This window comes from Artemia franciscana, chromosome 21 (genome assembly GCF_032884065.1).
Source record: "Artemia franciscana chromosome 21, ASM3288406v1, whole genome shotgun sequence".
Classification (NCBI taxonomy): domain Eukaryota; kingdom Metazoa; phylum Arthropoda; class Branchiopoda; order Anostraca; family Artemiidae; genus Artemia; species Artemia franciscana.
Window position 1 is genome coordinate 27,724,449 of NC_088883.1, and position 14,147 is coordinate 27,738,595.

At 33.8% G+C, this 14,147-nt stretch overlaps 1 protein-coding gene across 2 annotated transcripts in view; it reads left to right on the forward strand.

Annotated features, from left to right (window-relative positions):
* Positions 1-11,271, forward strand: part of LOC136040737 (3-hydroxy-3-methylglutaryl-coenzyme A reductase-like) — a 168,249-nt gene extending 156,978 nt beyond the window's left edge. For both annotated transcript variants that reach the window (XM_065725044.1, XM_065725043.1), the window contains exons 17-18: positions 7,614-7,752; positions 10,590-11,271. In XM_065725044.1, the coding sequence (XP_065581116.1) occupies positions 7,614-7,752; positions 10,590-10,674 (224 nt within the window). In that variant the 3' untranslated portion in view covers positions 10,675-11,271. The remainder of the gene's footprint in view (positions 1-7,613; positions 7,753-10,589) is intronic.
* The last annotated feature ends 2,876 nt before the right edge of the window (positions 11,272-14,147 follow it).

Below are 14,147 nucleotides of genomic sequence, written 5' to 3' on the forward strand. Positions count from 1 at the left end.
TATTCAATGGACGTTGTATGAATAAGCATAGTAATTATGTTATTTCAATAGTAATTCAAAATAGTAATCCAAGTAATTCAAAGTAATTTTATTATCAAGCGTGATTTCCCTTATTGAATTTTAGTTTCCATAAATATAATGAGAACATATGCTTCTCCGGGAAAACGATCCTTTTTTGGTTATCATGTTTTCGTTATATATTTGACGTTACGTCGTTTACGTTAACTATCTATAATAACTTGAGCCCTATATAGAATTGTACGATTACGGAAGTTTTTTTACGTAACGGACAAGTAATCATAGCAGCAGCACAATGAAATTTAAAGATGAATAATTAATAGAACATTGAAAACGAATTAATAAACTTTTCCTAGAAAGGATTTAACGCAGAAAGCTTAATCACAACTTGAATTTACATTCCATACTTTTGATTCGAATATCTTGCGTATGATGATTGTGAGGAATTTAAATGATGATTATGAGTGTATTAATTCTTACGTTTCAAATTCCAAACTTTTAGCTTTGTATTCATCCTTGAATTCCAATCTCTTATTCTTGAATAGCTTGCTTATGATGATCGTGATGAATTTAGACGATGATTGTGATGCTTCTATGGGTAGTTGACGTTACATCTATTGATAGTTGATATTACATCCTCACCAGTAAATATATTCTTGAGATTAGCTTGAATTATGTTTCATTTGAGCAACTCTTCGCTGTTTGGTGGACATAAAAGTAACTCTGAACATGGAATTAAAAGCATATGCAACTGGTTGAATTCTCCTTGTTCGAAAACATGGTCTGAACATATTCTGCTCTCCTGATCTCAAGCCTTTGTCAGCATTGCAGCTTATTGATATGTATTCAAAAGGGTATCTAATGAGAATACAAAGGGAATAAACTTGCAAATAATTGTTAGGTGTAACAATTATTCTTTACTATCGCCACTATCAATAACTCTCACACCAACTCCAAAACCTCCCTACCCTTAGTGCCAGAATAAATGTTTGCTAATGCTCACATAAGATTTGGGAAAAGTTATTCAGGAGTAAAATTTTAGTGTCAGAGGCGAACGAAACTATAAGGGGCAGGGGAAAAATTCCAGTTTTTAGAATGAAGAATCAAAAAAGGGATTTTTATCTAGGAGGCGAATTTGTTGTTTTTTCAATGGAAATATAAGAAAAGGGCATTTTTGAAAATGCAGGGGGCCAGGAGTAGCAACAACCTAGGTTGTCGGGGGGACAAAAATCCGGGTTGTCGGGGGGACAAAAATCCAGGTGTAATTTCTACCCTTCATCCTTGGCCTCAATTGGAGGCCCTAGGGATCATACTCTCTTGTTTGTATCTATGTAAGTATGAGGAGGCTTAACGGATCACTTGTTCCACTTTGTAATTCTCCCAGTCCATTGAACGCATTAGTAACCCTAGTCTCCTTCCTCTGCTAATATAAATGGCGGAAATTTTTCTAAGTGTTAGAAATCTTTGATCACGGCTTGACTTCCAGATAGATGATTCCTTTAAACAGCTTTTCTTCTGTTCTGTTCTATTAATGGTTGTTTTGGGATGGTTGGCTTTAGCTTGTTCTAACTAGTATAAATCCCGAATTTTAGGTGGATTATAAACAACAAAGAGAGATAAAACTCTACAAAAAAAACCTCAAACGAGACGACGGCCACTAGAGAGGAAAGACTAAAACAACGCGGATATTTTGCCTGTATCCAAACAAGGCGTCCTCAGCACAAGATAAAAAGAAAACTAAACTAAAAACAAGTAAAAACCACCACCAATAATAATAAATACAATTGTCGCTACTTATCCACGTAGGGAAAAGAAGCTATTCGAGTTACTTCAATGAGAATCAAAGAGCAACTGAGGAAAAACTATGAAAATTGAAACTTAGTTAACTATTCTGTTGCGAAATAATCCTCTTGTAAGCTAATATTGAAGCAACTCTTTAGTTGGATTCGAGGATAGAAAATAAGAAAGTTGTATAAGGACGTAAATTTTATAATTTTCAAGCATGAAAAGGGGAGAGTAAAAGAAAAATTATTGACTTTGCCTTTGGGGATATTCAAGTCTTATGCTGAGCCTTTAACTTTAATTCCTGATTCTGTTTTTTGTACAGTTGTAGGCGAGAGGCATTTTGCTATGTCAGATGGTAGTTGAGTTAGGTAAACGGAACTTCCGGGAATGAATTCAGGGCCGAAAATATACCCTATGAAAGTATTTTCTAGCTATTATCGTTGCCCTTTCTGTACTTCTAGGACTTGGAAGATTGCATCTCTTTTTCCCTTTGTTTGTACTAAGATAATCGGTACTTCTAATCGATAATAAGGATAAAAGGTACAGATAATAGGTAAACGAAACTTCTAGGAATGAATCCATGGTCTAAAATATACCCCGTGAAAGTATTTTCAAGCTATTATCGTTGCCCTTTCTTTACCTTTATGACTTAGAAAATTGCATCTCTTTGTCCCTTGGTTAGTACTAAGATAATATTCAGAGGATTGAGCTAAATTTTATGTAGAGAAATACTGCAAACTTAGTAAAGGAAAGCCGGGTAAACTTACAATTACTCATATTTACTACTGAATCAGTTTGAAAGTTGAATGACTTCAGAGCTTCTGGGAAATGATAAACTGATGCAGAGTAATCAAAATTATTCAAGACCTGGGGTCTTTGGGATTAATGAGAACGACCAAAAAAAAGTCATGATTTTCTGCAGAATTACGCATAATTTTCTAGCAATTCGCCAGGGATTACTGTTTTTACTGATTTGTCAAACCTCAACGCCTATTGAGAGGCACAATAGGTGGCGGACAGGGCCACCTCTGTGAACCATCTGAAGTATATCCCTACATACTCTCATTGTCTGGCAGAGCTAAAAATTTCGATTTCCAGTTATATTTCTGTGGCACTAATGTACACAAAATCATTAAGGGCTCAACCCTTTGCCATACAATCCAGTTAGAAAAAAGTACATGTGCGAAAAAACTAACTTTTACAAAAGTTTTACGGAACCTATAAACGTGATTTTAATTTTCAAATTTTTCCGTTATGTTTTAGAATAATCCGATGATTTTAGAAATTATTTGTAATTTTCAAACTGAACAGCCTTGTCTATGTTAGCTCAGTGAAGCTCGGACCGGTTAAACCAAAATATTCTTTTATTTAAAGTATTGTATTGTTTTAAATTTTGTGTGCTATTTCAGCTAATATTTGTCACTTTGGATTTATCTGAGATAAATCCATCAGATGGGCCGGTCGTGCCCATCTGAAACAATTACAATACCATTTTGATCCTACCACTTAAATACGATGATATTCCTCGCAAGTGACAAAATGAAGGTTACGCACTTATTCGTTCATTTTCATCATATAATATTATGAAGTTTTTAGGGCAGTATCACATTTTGTCAGTGCTGCCACGTTGAACCTTGAAATTAAATAAGCATGACTAATCAGTTAAAAGCGAGAACGCTTTTTATCCGAAAAAAAACTAAAATATTAACAATCTGTTGAATCCCATGAAAGCCACGCCTTTTAAACTGGCTGTTGATCCAAGTTTTGGCTTATTTTTTGCTGATTTTTTATCCGTGTTTATTTATTCAAATTCAGTGTTAACTATTTTCAAATACTGCGTAACTGCATGTGACGTTTATTTCATAAAAAATCCACCTTTTCATCAATTCATATTTTACTTAAGAAATCAAATTTCATTTTCGCTGTCCTTGGTACTTTGAGCGTTCTTTCAAACCTTGTTTCAACTTCCACTAAAAGCTTAGCTATCCTTTCATGTCCAATGAGTTCTAGTAATAACAAAAATAGAATAGGCACAGAACCGTTCGTTGATTGTTTCCTCCCTTCATGTTTTGCTCAATAAATCAAAGATCCCTAGTTCAAATGCGTTTTATCAATCTTATGTACATATGTGTTTGATTTGATTTTGGTGTTATTACTGGAGAAGCTTTCCCGGACTTTTGTAGTATTCCCGGAGTGTTCCTTGAATATTTAAAGTGATTCCGATTGTAAGCTATAGTAAATGTTTTACTTGGAATATATTTGGTAAATTAGAATGACGAAATGTTCGTTCTTTGCTTTTCGTTTTTTTTTTTCGTTTCAATTGATGACTGTACACTGAAAGTTTCTAGAAATTTGATTGAATTTTTTCCTTGTTTTACATAAAACTGCGTTTAGGTACAAATTCACTCAAAATAAACTAATGAAAAACGTTACCTTACCAAAAAAATAGTGTTCAAATCTGAGCTATTAGGCTTGACGAGTTTGATTTTGAGTATATACGACGAGATACGGATTCCAACATCCGCTGTTTTGTATGGTGCTTTTCCGCCCTAGTATACCCCTTTCGTGGAAACACCGAAACACTATTTTTTGTCCCAAAATCTCAAACTCATTTTCAAATTGTCAAACGTTTTTAGCCAAAATGTCAAAGTGGTTTGTTTAAGTCAAAGTGGTTTTTTTCTGTGAAAATCATTCCAACTTACTCACCAACATCACTTGATGAACCTTAACTCTCCTGTCATTGAGTTAAATTTTGTAGAATCATTTGACGATGGAGCAATGAGAGAATTTAATTATAGAGTGTATTGAATGTTTTTTTATTTTGGTATTAAAAAACTAAAGAAGTTATTTTTGCCGTCAAATGATTTCGACGAAGTTCTTATACCCTGACTTTATACCGAGAAAGGCAATTAATCCCATCATCGAAGCATTCCCTCCCCCCATTATTCAATTATATAATTCCAGTAACCCAATCTCTTTCCTTCAATATTCAGTACTGGCTATTTGTGTGTCTTGCTAGAACTAAGATTTGAATTAATGGTTGGATTAACAGTGGACTTTTCGCGAAATACAGAATCCCTTATCTAATTGTAATATCGTAACTAGAAGATTTTTCTAAAATTTGGGATGAATGATGTATTTAGTAGAGATGTCGTGCTAAGTAGTAAACTTTCTGATATTGAGAAAAATAAACCTCCTCCATTCCATTTTCTAGAAAGTATATATTTTTCATAGTTTGTACTTTTCTTTCTCTTTCTCTGTGCTTTATTCCGATATTTAAATTGTTTTTATTAATAGGCTATAAGTAATATATATATATATATATATATATATATATATATATATATATATATATATATATATATATATATATATATATATATATATATATATATATATATATATATATACACTGACTTCTCTATTTCCATCAGGGCAAGAATGGTTTATAGAACCGACATAAATTTCAGATGCATATCCAGTATTATTTTTGAATTAAGGTCTATATCTTTATGTTCTTAACAAAAATATCTCAAGTGTCATAAATAACAATAAAGCCCAAATGGAGACAAATTAAATTAAGGCTGACCCATAAATTTCCAAATTGCCGCAGAAAACCATATAGCGAGTTTGTCCTAAAAGCTGGAATGAGGCGCTCTCAAAGATGTTGAACCAATTTCGTAAATCCACTGCTAACCCTCGTTTATCTAGTAGGGGAAAGTTACAAGTTATATGCTTTGTCTGGTAACGGTTGTTTGCCCTATGTGGTTATGAGTGATGATAAGAGAAATAGATATTAATACACATTGAAACAGTAAACTGGAAAATAGTTACACATTGCTTTTCTGTGACCAAAAATAAAACTTAAGAGAAAGAAGTTAAAGTGTCTAGTTTTCTTGAATTCCTTGGTTTCTATGAATTTATAAATAGGGGTGCCAAGTCACGGAAATGTGGGAGTGGTAAGGGTTATTGTCTTAATGAAGATGCAAAAAGGTATCTTAAATATCTGACGTGGGGGGGGGGGGCTACGGTATTTGACCCCCCGTACCCCACTCCGAAATTTTTAACCTGTAAATACGTAACAAAAAAATATAAAAAATTGTTGATGCATTTTATAAAAAAAATTAACCCTGCCCCCTATAAAAATCCTGGATATGGTCTCGTATTTTTGTTTTCGTTTGTTTCAATGAAAATGTAAAAAAAAGTGATCTTCAAAATTGAAGGGGGGCAATTACCACCCATAAATTCTCAAGAGGCCACAGGAAACCATATAGCGAGTTTGTCCTAAAAGCTTGAATGAGTTGCTCTCGAAGATGTTGAACCAATTTCGTAAATTCACTACTAACTCTCGTTTATTTTTTAGAAGAAGCTGCGATTACTGGTTAAAGTTACAATTTACTAGTTGCAAGTTATTCGCTCTGTGCTGTTGCGGTAGTTTGCCTTAAGTAATGATTAGAAGGGACATAGGAAACACGCAATGAAAATGCTTAAAAATGGTTATAAATTGTCTTAAGTTTTATAAGTAAAGTTGAAAATTTTTTACAAATAGGAATACAGTAAGTAGAAATACAAAGTTTCCATTTGTGCTCATCTATCTTGCAGAAAATTAAAAATATTTCTTCTGCAATTATGAATAGCGCTTTTGAATTTCTAGATAGGATTGCTAATTCACGAAACGTTTTTGGTGGCAATAGGGCTTTTTTCAATGAAGATATGAAATAAAATTTCAAAGTATTTGGGGGATAATTTTATTTTTTCCGTTTTTTTTTAATTAAAATACAAAAAAAAATCAAAATCAAGGGGGGCAATGGCCACCCATAAGTGCTATGATAATTGTGAAGCAAAGGGAAAAACTTGGTTCAATCCCACTTTCTAGAGATATAATAAAAGAAAATTTAAGGTAGCCTAGAAACTTTTTATGGCTGAAAAATCTTATTTTGCTAAAAATTGGTTCTTTTTATCATTTGTCTAGGCTCAAATGAATTTTTTTTTTTTTCAATTGGTGATTATACACTGAAAATTTCAAACAAAAATTGAGTTTTTTCCTTGTTTTCTAGGGGTTTTTTAACTTTTTTTTTTCTTTACATAAAAGTGCGTTTAGGTTACAAATTCACTCAAAATAAACTAATGAAAAACGTGGCCTTATCAAAAAAAATCAAAAATCATCATCCATCCAAGCTCAAACGAATTCAGGTCCTTCTTGAATGAGATTAAAGGAGGGTTAAAAGGGCAGATTTAAAGGAAATTGTAACTTCATAAGAGAAATAATAAATTAAGTTTTAAAAAAATGATAATTAATAATTAAATAATAATTGGTTATGAGAGCTTTTAATAAATTGGGTTGGAGAAGCATGCATAACTATATTTGCCTATGTCACCCTATGGCTTCATGAGTTGCTGGTAAGAGTAGTTGCAGTAGCTGAATTCCAAACAGAAATAAATCAGGCTGGAACGTCTCATACCAGGCCTACCTGGTTTACTGTTCGCTCGAAAAGTATATTCACATTTCCTGAGCATATGATCTTTTACTATCCTCCTTTCTGTTCTTTCTTTTTGTCGTGAAGCCGTTTTGTGTTTGTTCCGGTTTACTTAGTGTATGCATATTTTTTGAGAAAAAAATTCAAATTTTTCAATTGAATAAAATAATCTTTTTTTTCATATGAAGATTTAGGACATAAGGTTCATATTTGAATTCACAACTTGTTGGTTTTTCTTGTTCTGTTTTTGTCTATTAACTAGTAAGAATTATTTGGATCGTAATTACATTGCGATTAATTTAATTATAGTCATAATTAATATTTTTTTTTCAGGACCACACCCAACAAATCCTGGAGAGAATGCCTGTCAGCTGGCAAGGGTTATTTGTGCTGCCGTAATGGCTGGCGAGATCTCATTGATGGCTGCTTTAGCGGCTGGTCACCTAGTCAAAAGTCATCTTACGCACAATAGGTAAGCAAACGCTTGCTATTAATAAATGTATATTTTTTACGCGGATGTCTCTGCGTAGCTTGATATTTCAAAAGAGGTTTCTACAAAAGACTGATTGAGATGAATTATTTAAATTTGAAGTAATTAAAAAAAGTGATTAAAGCGAAGTTATTGTTTTAAGGTAGAATGGTAGTAGTCTAAGAAGGTTATAACTTAAATGTAGTTAAATTTTTATGTTAGATTTAGTGAATATTTAGTAGGACATAAATGACCCCTTTGAATCTGAATTAAGGAATTTTTTATTTCCAGAAGTGGAAATACTTTATCGATCCTTCAATCTTGAATTTTGCAACAACATTCCTCCCCCCCCCCCCTTCCAAAAAAAATGCAAGTGAATGTGGTGAAATATAAACGGCATTTTAACTATCAAGCGCGTAACAAGCGGCTATTTTTAAGCAATGATGCGCCATAAAAATGCGGACTTAAAAAATTTATGAGTACATACGGACTGGTTAAAAAGTGAGGCCAGAATCCGTATTTTTCAAAAATTTACTTCACTTTAGATCCGTGATTCTCAGCTTGGGACGCAGGTGCCAACGTGGGGCATGACAGTACTTTTGTGGGCCATGGCCAGGAAATTTTCACCCTTCGCCTGACTGTACTTTAGAGCCATAATTTTGAAAAAAAGAAAACATTTTCCATGTGATTGACGTCACATTCATATGCATTTAAAAGACAAAAAAGATATATGATAGTGTGGCAATGACGTTATACAATGTATAAAAGATGTTGCATTCAGACAGTATTTTTATCACTATGAAATTTTCTAGAGGACGACCCGAAAAAAGATAACAAGTTCATGGCCTTTTAAGCTTCTTTCAGGCGAATGCACAATACATTTTGAATTACAATATTTGGATATCCCGAGGTGCCATCAGGATTTTAGAAATACATAGGCAGGGCACGGCCCAAGTTCGGCCGGGACCTATTGATCTTGACCGAGCTAAAAACACATTTCTTTCTTTCTATTAGTTTTGTCACCATCCCCGAGTTTTAACCAACTTCGTGAAGCCTAAATCATCAGGGTAGAGTGAATCTCATGTATTCATCATATACCACTCATATATCACGTATCACGGGGTAGCTTAGTCGCGCAAGACCATATCAAGCAGGATACGAACCCCCCGCCGAAAATGTTTGTCTGACTCGCAAAACCATAACAAAAATTAATATAAACAAATTCTTGATGCGTTCTTTAAAGTTTTTTTTGTAACCCTCCTCACCTTCCCGAAAAAAACCCTGCATACGGCGGAATCACGGCCGTATCCAGACCGAAGTCACGAATCCACTTGTTATTTATCATATATCAAGTGCTAGCTATGGTGACGGAGGGATGTTAGCTGCATGCGTTTATAAAAAAAAATCAAATCAAGTTTTAATCTAACTAAGATACGACTTAACTTGGGTCTTTTCCGTTCGCTTTTCTTTTTGCCGTATTTTCTTTTTGATGTATTTTCTTTTGACGTATATTGTGTAGTTTTACTACCAGTGTAATCTCCGCCACGCGACTCGCGCGTTAAATTGATTGGATATAGCAAGCGACCTGTCTTAATTTTGGCTTTCTTCATTGGAAGTCCAGATGCTAGAAAATCAGTCAAGTTTTTGGCCAAAATCTAGAGGGGTAATGCTGTATGCTATGGTTTACACCTCAAAAGCGTCCCTTGAAAAACATTATGTTCTTCTTTTTTTTTCAAACTGAAAAATATACAGCTGGTCATTTTCCCCTTCTCATTTTTAGCTCCTCCTCAATCTCCGGCTAATTTTACGTTCATGTAAACCAGAATTGCCAGTCAACGCTGGTATTTAGTATTAAATTATAAGAGATAATCTCATTCCCAGAGGTGCCAATTGGGAAAGTTAGGGTAGGATGGATTGTTAACCCTCTAGATAATGGAAACTATCTTCTCTTGGTATTTTGATTAGAAAATAAAAAACAATTCCCCCTACACCATAGATTTTGAAAATGTTTTTTTTTTCTTCATCAAAACACTCGAAAACATTAATTGTACCCCCCCCCCCCTCCCTTATATTTTATGAATTGATGTCACTACTCGTTCATGGTGTTACGGAGTCCGTTGGTGCTATGGTGTTAAGATTCTGCTTTGGTCTTATTTTGTTCCCAGAGGTGCCAATTGGGGGTGGGGGTGTTGTAGGATGGATTGTTAACCCTCTAGCTGGTGAAAACTACCTTTCTTGGTATTTTAATTGGAAAATAAAAAAACAAAGCCCCCCTCGCCCATATATTTCGAATTTTTTTTTGTCTTTATTAAAATATTAAAAAAAATTCTTGTACTCCCCCCTTCATAAATTGGTTCGTAATTTTCATAAATTGGTATCTGTGCTCGTTCCGGGTGTTATGAGTGCTGAACTTAATATCAGTGGCTAAAATATCACTCTGGCAATATGAAAATTACCAAGCTTAGTTTCTGTGCTACCTTAAGAGACACAAGAATTAAAGATCTCTTTCTCATTTTTATATTTTTTTCTATTTCTTATATTTATATTTTTACATTTCAACTCTCATGCTGTCTCTGAGCTCAGTTTTACAAAAAACATTTTACCCATTGGCTACCCTATTGAACTTGTGCAACTGATTCTAGGAAACGATTGAAAAAGACAAAAAAGGAAATAACATAATAAAAGAAAATTTTCATTTTTTTGTCTATTTTTAGAAAAAATCGAAATACAATCTTTTTCAACGGTTTAAATATCAGTCTGTCAATATGACTGCTTAACAAGCCTTTTCTCTTCTGTGTGCCTTGAGACACCCCACTAATTAACGGTGTCTTTTGTTTTAGGTCTGTTATAAATATGGCTCCATCTGGAAGCTTGCCAGCCTGCCTAGATAAAGCAAATTTGACAACAGCTGGAATTCCACGATAAAACGTCTTGGCCAAAATATCCCAGTGCTAATATTTGCTATAATTTAAACCTCAAAAGCTTGCAGCTTTATATCAACGCGACTTTTATTTTATTGGTTAATTCTATTGTTTTATTGATACTAGTGTGTAGTATAATACTTTAATTGCAAGATTGAGTTTTTTTGTTAGATGTGATAGACCTGTTTTCTATTCCTGGAAATTCATAAGAAATATGTTCATTATTTGTATATTTAGATATTTTCCACAAGACTTTAAAAATTCGAAAATTGGTAACTGGCTTTTGTTGTAGCTATTAATCAACAAATACAAAACAAGAGAAAATAACAAAGAAACTTGTGATTAGATTATTTTTTGTGATATCATATTCTTAATTCGGTTTAGTTTTTTTCGCAATCTTCTTTCTCCCTTCCTCTCTTTAGTTTTCTCGAATTATTTATCTTTTTTTAAATTTGTTTTTGGTGTGATGAGTACAATTATTTAGTTACGTGAGTAAAAAAAAATTACTTTTCGCTAATTTTGCTAAAGTTTTGAAAATTGGTTGTTTTTTTTCTGTAAAATGTAAAAAATTATATTTTTAGTAAAATTCTTTAGTCGTAAATTATCTTAATTCTGATTTAGACCTAAGAAGGTTTTTTTTTTGCTGCATAAAGAATTTTGTGGCACAGTGGCACAGATGATTGTACAGCAAAGTGGCACAGTGCTATACAAAAGGTTTTGCTCCAGACTGCGATGAAGTAAAAATTAGTGATTTATATGAATCAGTGTTTTAATCAGTAAATCAATGATTTCTGAATCCTGTTTGAAAACCAGGTAAAGAAGAAATCTATAGTAAACTCAGAACTTAAGTACTCTTTCATCCAGTATCCCTGAATTCCAGATGTAAAGCTACTGTAGATCCTTTCTTTTGGAAGCTACTGAAATTTGTATTTGAAATAAAAGCTGAAATCCTAAGAAAAGCTACCTTTTCCAGACGAAGCTTAATTTCATTCCTTCTGTTACCCTTTACGTTAGCAATTTTATGGCGACACTATATGGATTACTCTTATCCTCAGAGATGCCCTTTCTTGGCAATAGCAATAAATCTTTAACAGAAAGGCTTGCTAAAAATGAAAATTATGGTAGCTACCATTTTGTACACATAGCTTAATAGTGCTCTCTTCCTTTAAGATAGTGATTTCATCTTATGGCAACGTCATATTTATGACGTTGTTCACCATTTTGTACACACAGCTTAATAGTGCTCTCTTCCTTTAAGATAGTGATTTCATCTTATGGCAACGTCATATTTATGACGTTGTTCACCATTTTGTACACACAGCTTAATAGTGCTCTCTTCCTTTAAGATAGTGATTTCATCTTATGGCAACGTCATATTTATGACGTTGTTCACCATTTTGTACACACAGCTTAATAGTGCTCTCTTCCTTTAAGATAGTGATTTCATCTTATGGCAACGTCATATTTATTATTTTTATCATCAGAGACACCCTTTCTTTGGTGTATTTATGAATTTTTACTTCTACTTGGAGTAGGGGAAGCGGGGGATCTCCTGACAAAATATCGTAGACAAAGTAATGAAGTTGCATGACCAGTGCGGGGCTGCCAAATGCCAACGTCTAAAAAGAGTGCAAATCAATGCCAAAAAAAGAGTGATTTTTGCTCAAAAAGAGAGCAAGTCAAAAAATTTTTGCTTTGCCTCTTCTATGCCCCCTGTGAGGTAAAAAAGAGTGCATATCCCACGAAAAAAGTGCGTTGGCAACACTGTTTAATAGACTAAATGTACTTTTGACGAATAGGCCAACTACTGACGTTCAAAGTGAATGAAAACTGACATCGAGAATGAGTGATTTTCACTTTTCCGTAACCCCCCTGAGGTAAAAAAAAGAACGCATACCCCCGCGAAAAAATTGCAGGTTGGCAACGCTGAACCAGTGTTGCAGTGTAATTTTCTTTTGTTTTTATCTTACGTTTTAGAGTTTGGCTCAATCAAAGACTAACCACTGTTACACGGGAGGGGGTGCGTGTAGACTAAGTAGTGCGTGTGAGTTGTAAGTCTCAATCTCGATTTTCTTGTCTCCAAACAGTTAAAAAAAATAATAATCCATGTTTTAAATATTTTACAAGCAACCATTAATTTCGTGGCATAAATTATTTGGAAATTACATAAAACCCATATACAAAACTTAAAACCCAAAGACAGTAACTGTAAGCCCATTGAAAAATCCTGACAATGAAATCACTTTCATTTACCAGTATTGACACCTCGTAATGCTCATAACAAAGTGTAACTAACAAAATGTCCTTCAAAATTTTTTTCATACAACAGATATTTTTTCCCATGCCATAGCTTATTCTGCACATTCCCCCACCCCTCTCCCCTCAGAATCTGCCAGTGCAGCTAAGCTTTTATTTCCTATCAACTTCGGTTGAGACACGACGATCCTTCCTGGTCAATATCCAAATCATATGGTTTAAATCTGATAAATATGGTTTAAATTCTGTTCTGAGCTTTCAATGTCTATTGGATGTTGTGAGTTGAAAATGTTCTTCGCAGTTTGTTTGTAAGATTAACTTTCTATAATTCTCACCAAAAACTAAGACAAAATAAAGCTAATATTCTTTTATTTTATTTTCTTTCTTTTCTTTTTTGGCTTCTTCTTTTGCTAGCTACCAAAAATTAATGTGTTCCTTTTGTTCGACTGAGCATTTGGCATTTTTTGTAAACACTAAGATTAATTACTCATCGTTGTTCCCTGGTCCGTATCCAAGTGAGGTAGGGGGGTTTGATCCCCACTCCGAAATTTTTGTCCGACTCGTAAAAACGTAACAAAAATGAATATAAACAAATTTGTTATGCTTTTTAAAAGTTTTTGTACCCCCTCCCACCGAAACAAAAATCCTTTTGTACCCCCACCTCCACTTCCCCGAGAATAATCCTGATACGGCCCTGGTTGTAAAAAAGATTTTGGGGAAGGAAGGGTTTGCGACCGCCCCACATACGGATGTATTTACCGACATTATTCAGAACTCAGCCTTGGAATCGTTTTTGGGAACTTTTCTAGGGTAAAATAAGCCATCTATGCTATTTTATAGGTGTGTTGAAAGGGAACTATTAATAAGCCATATAAATATTTTCGTCTTGAGCCAAATCGGGTTGTTTTGAACCTCGAAACTATCTCATGAAACAAGCTTGATTAAGTTCGACCTCTAAGTCTAAAAATTCAGATCAGTTGAGCTCCATTTGTTGGCCAGAAGATTTGTACCCTAAATCTATGCAAAACAAATAGTTTTGTTTGACCTGCTCCTGTGAGTTCAAAGTTCAGTTGGTGTTCAACTTCTTATGGTTCAATTTGTTGTCAAAAAGGTTCAAGCTCAAGGCCTATTACTTATAGGCTAGAATAGTGCAAGAATCTAGTGCAAGTATATCTAAATAAAATAAAAGCAGCTTTTAAACAACTACCAAAAACGCGGTGT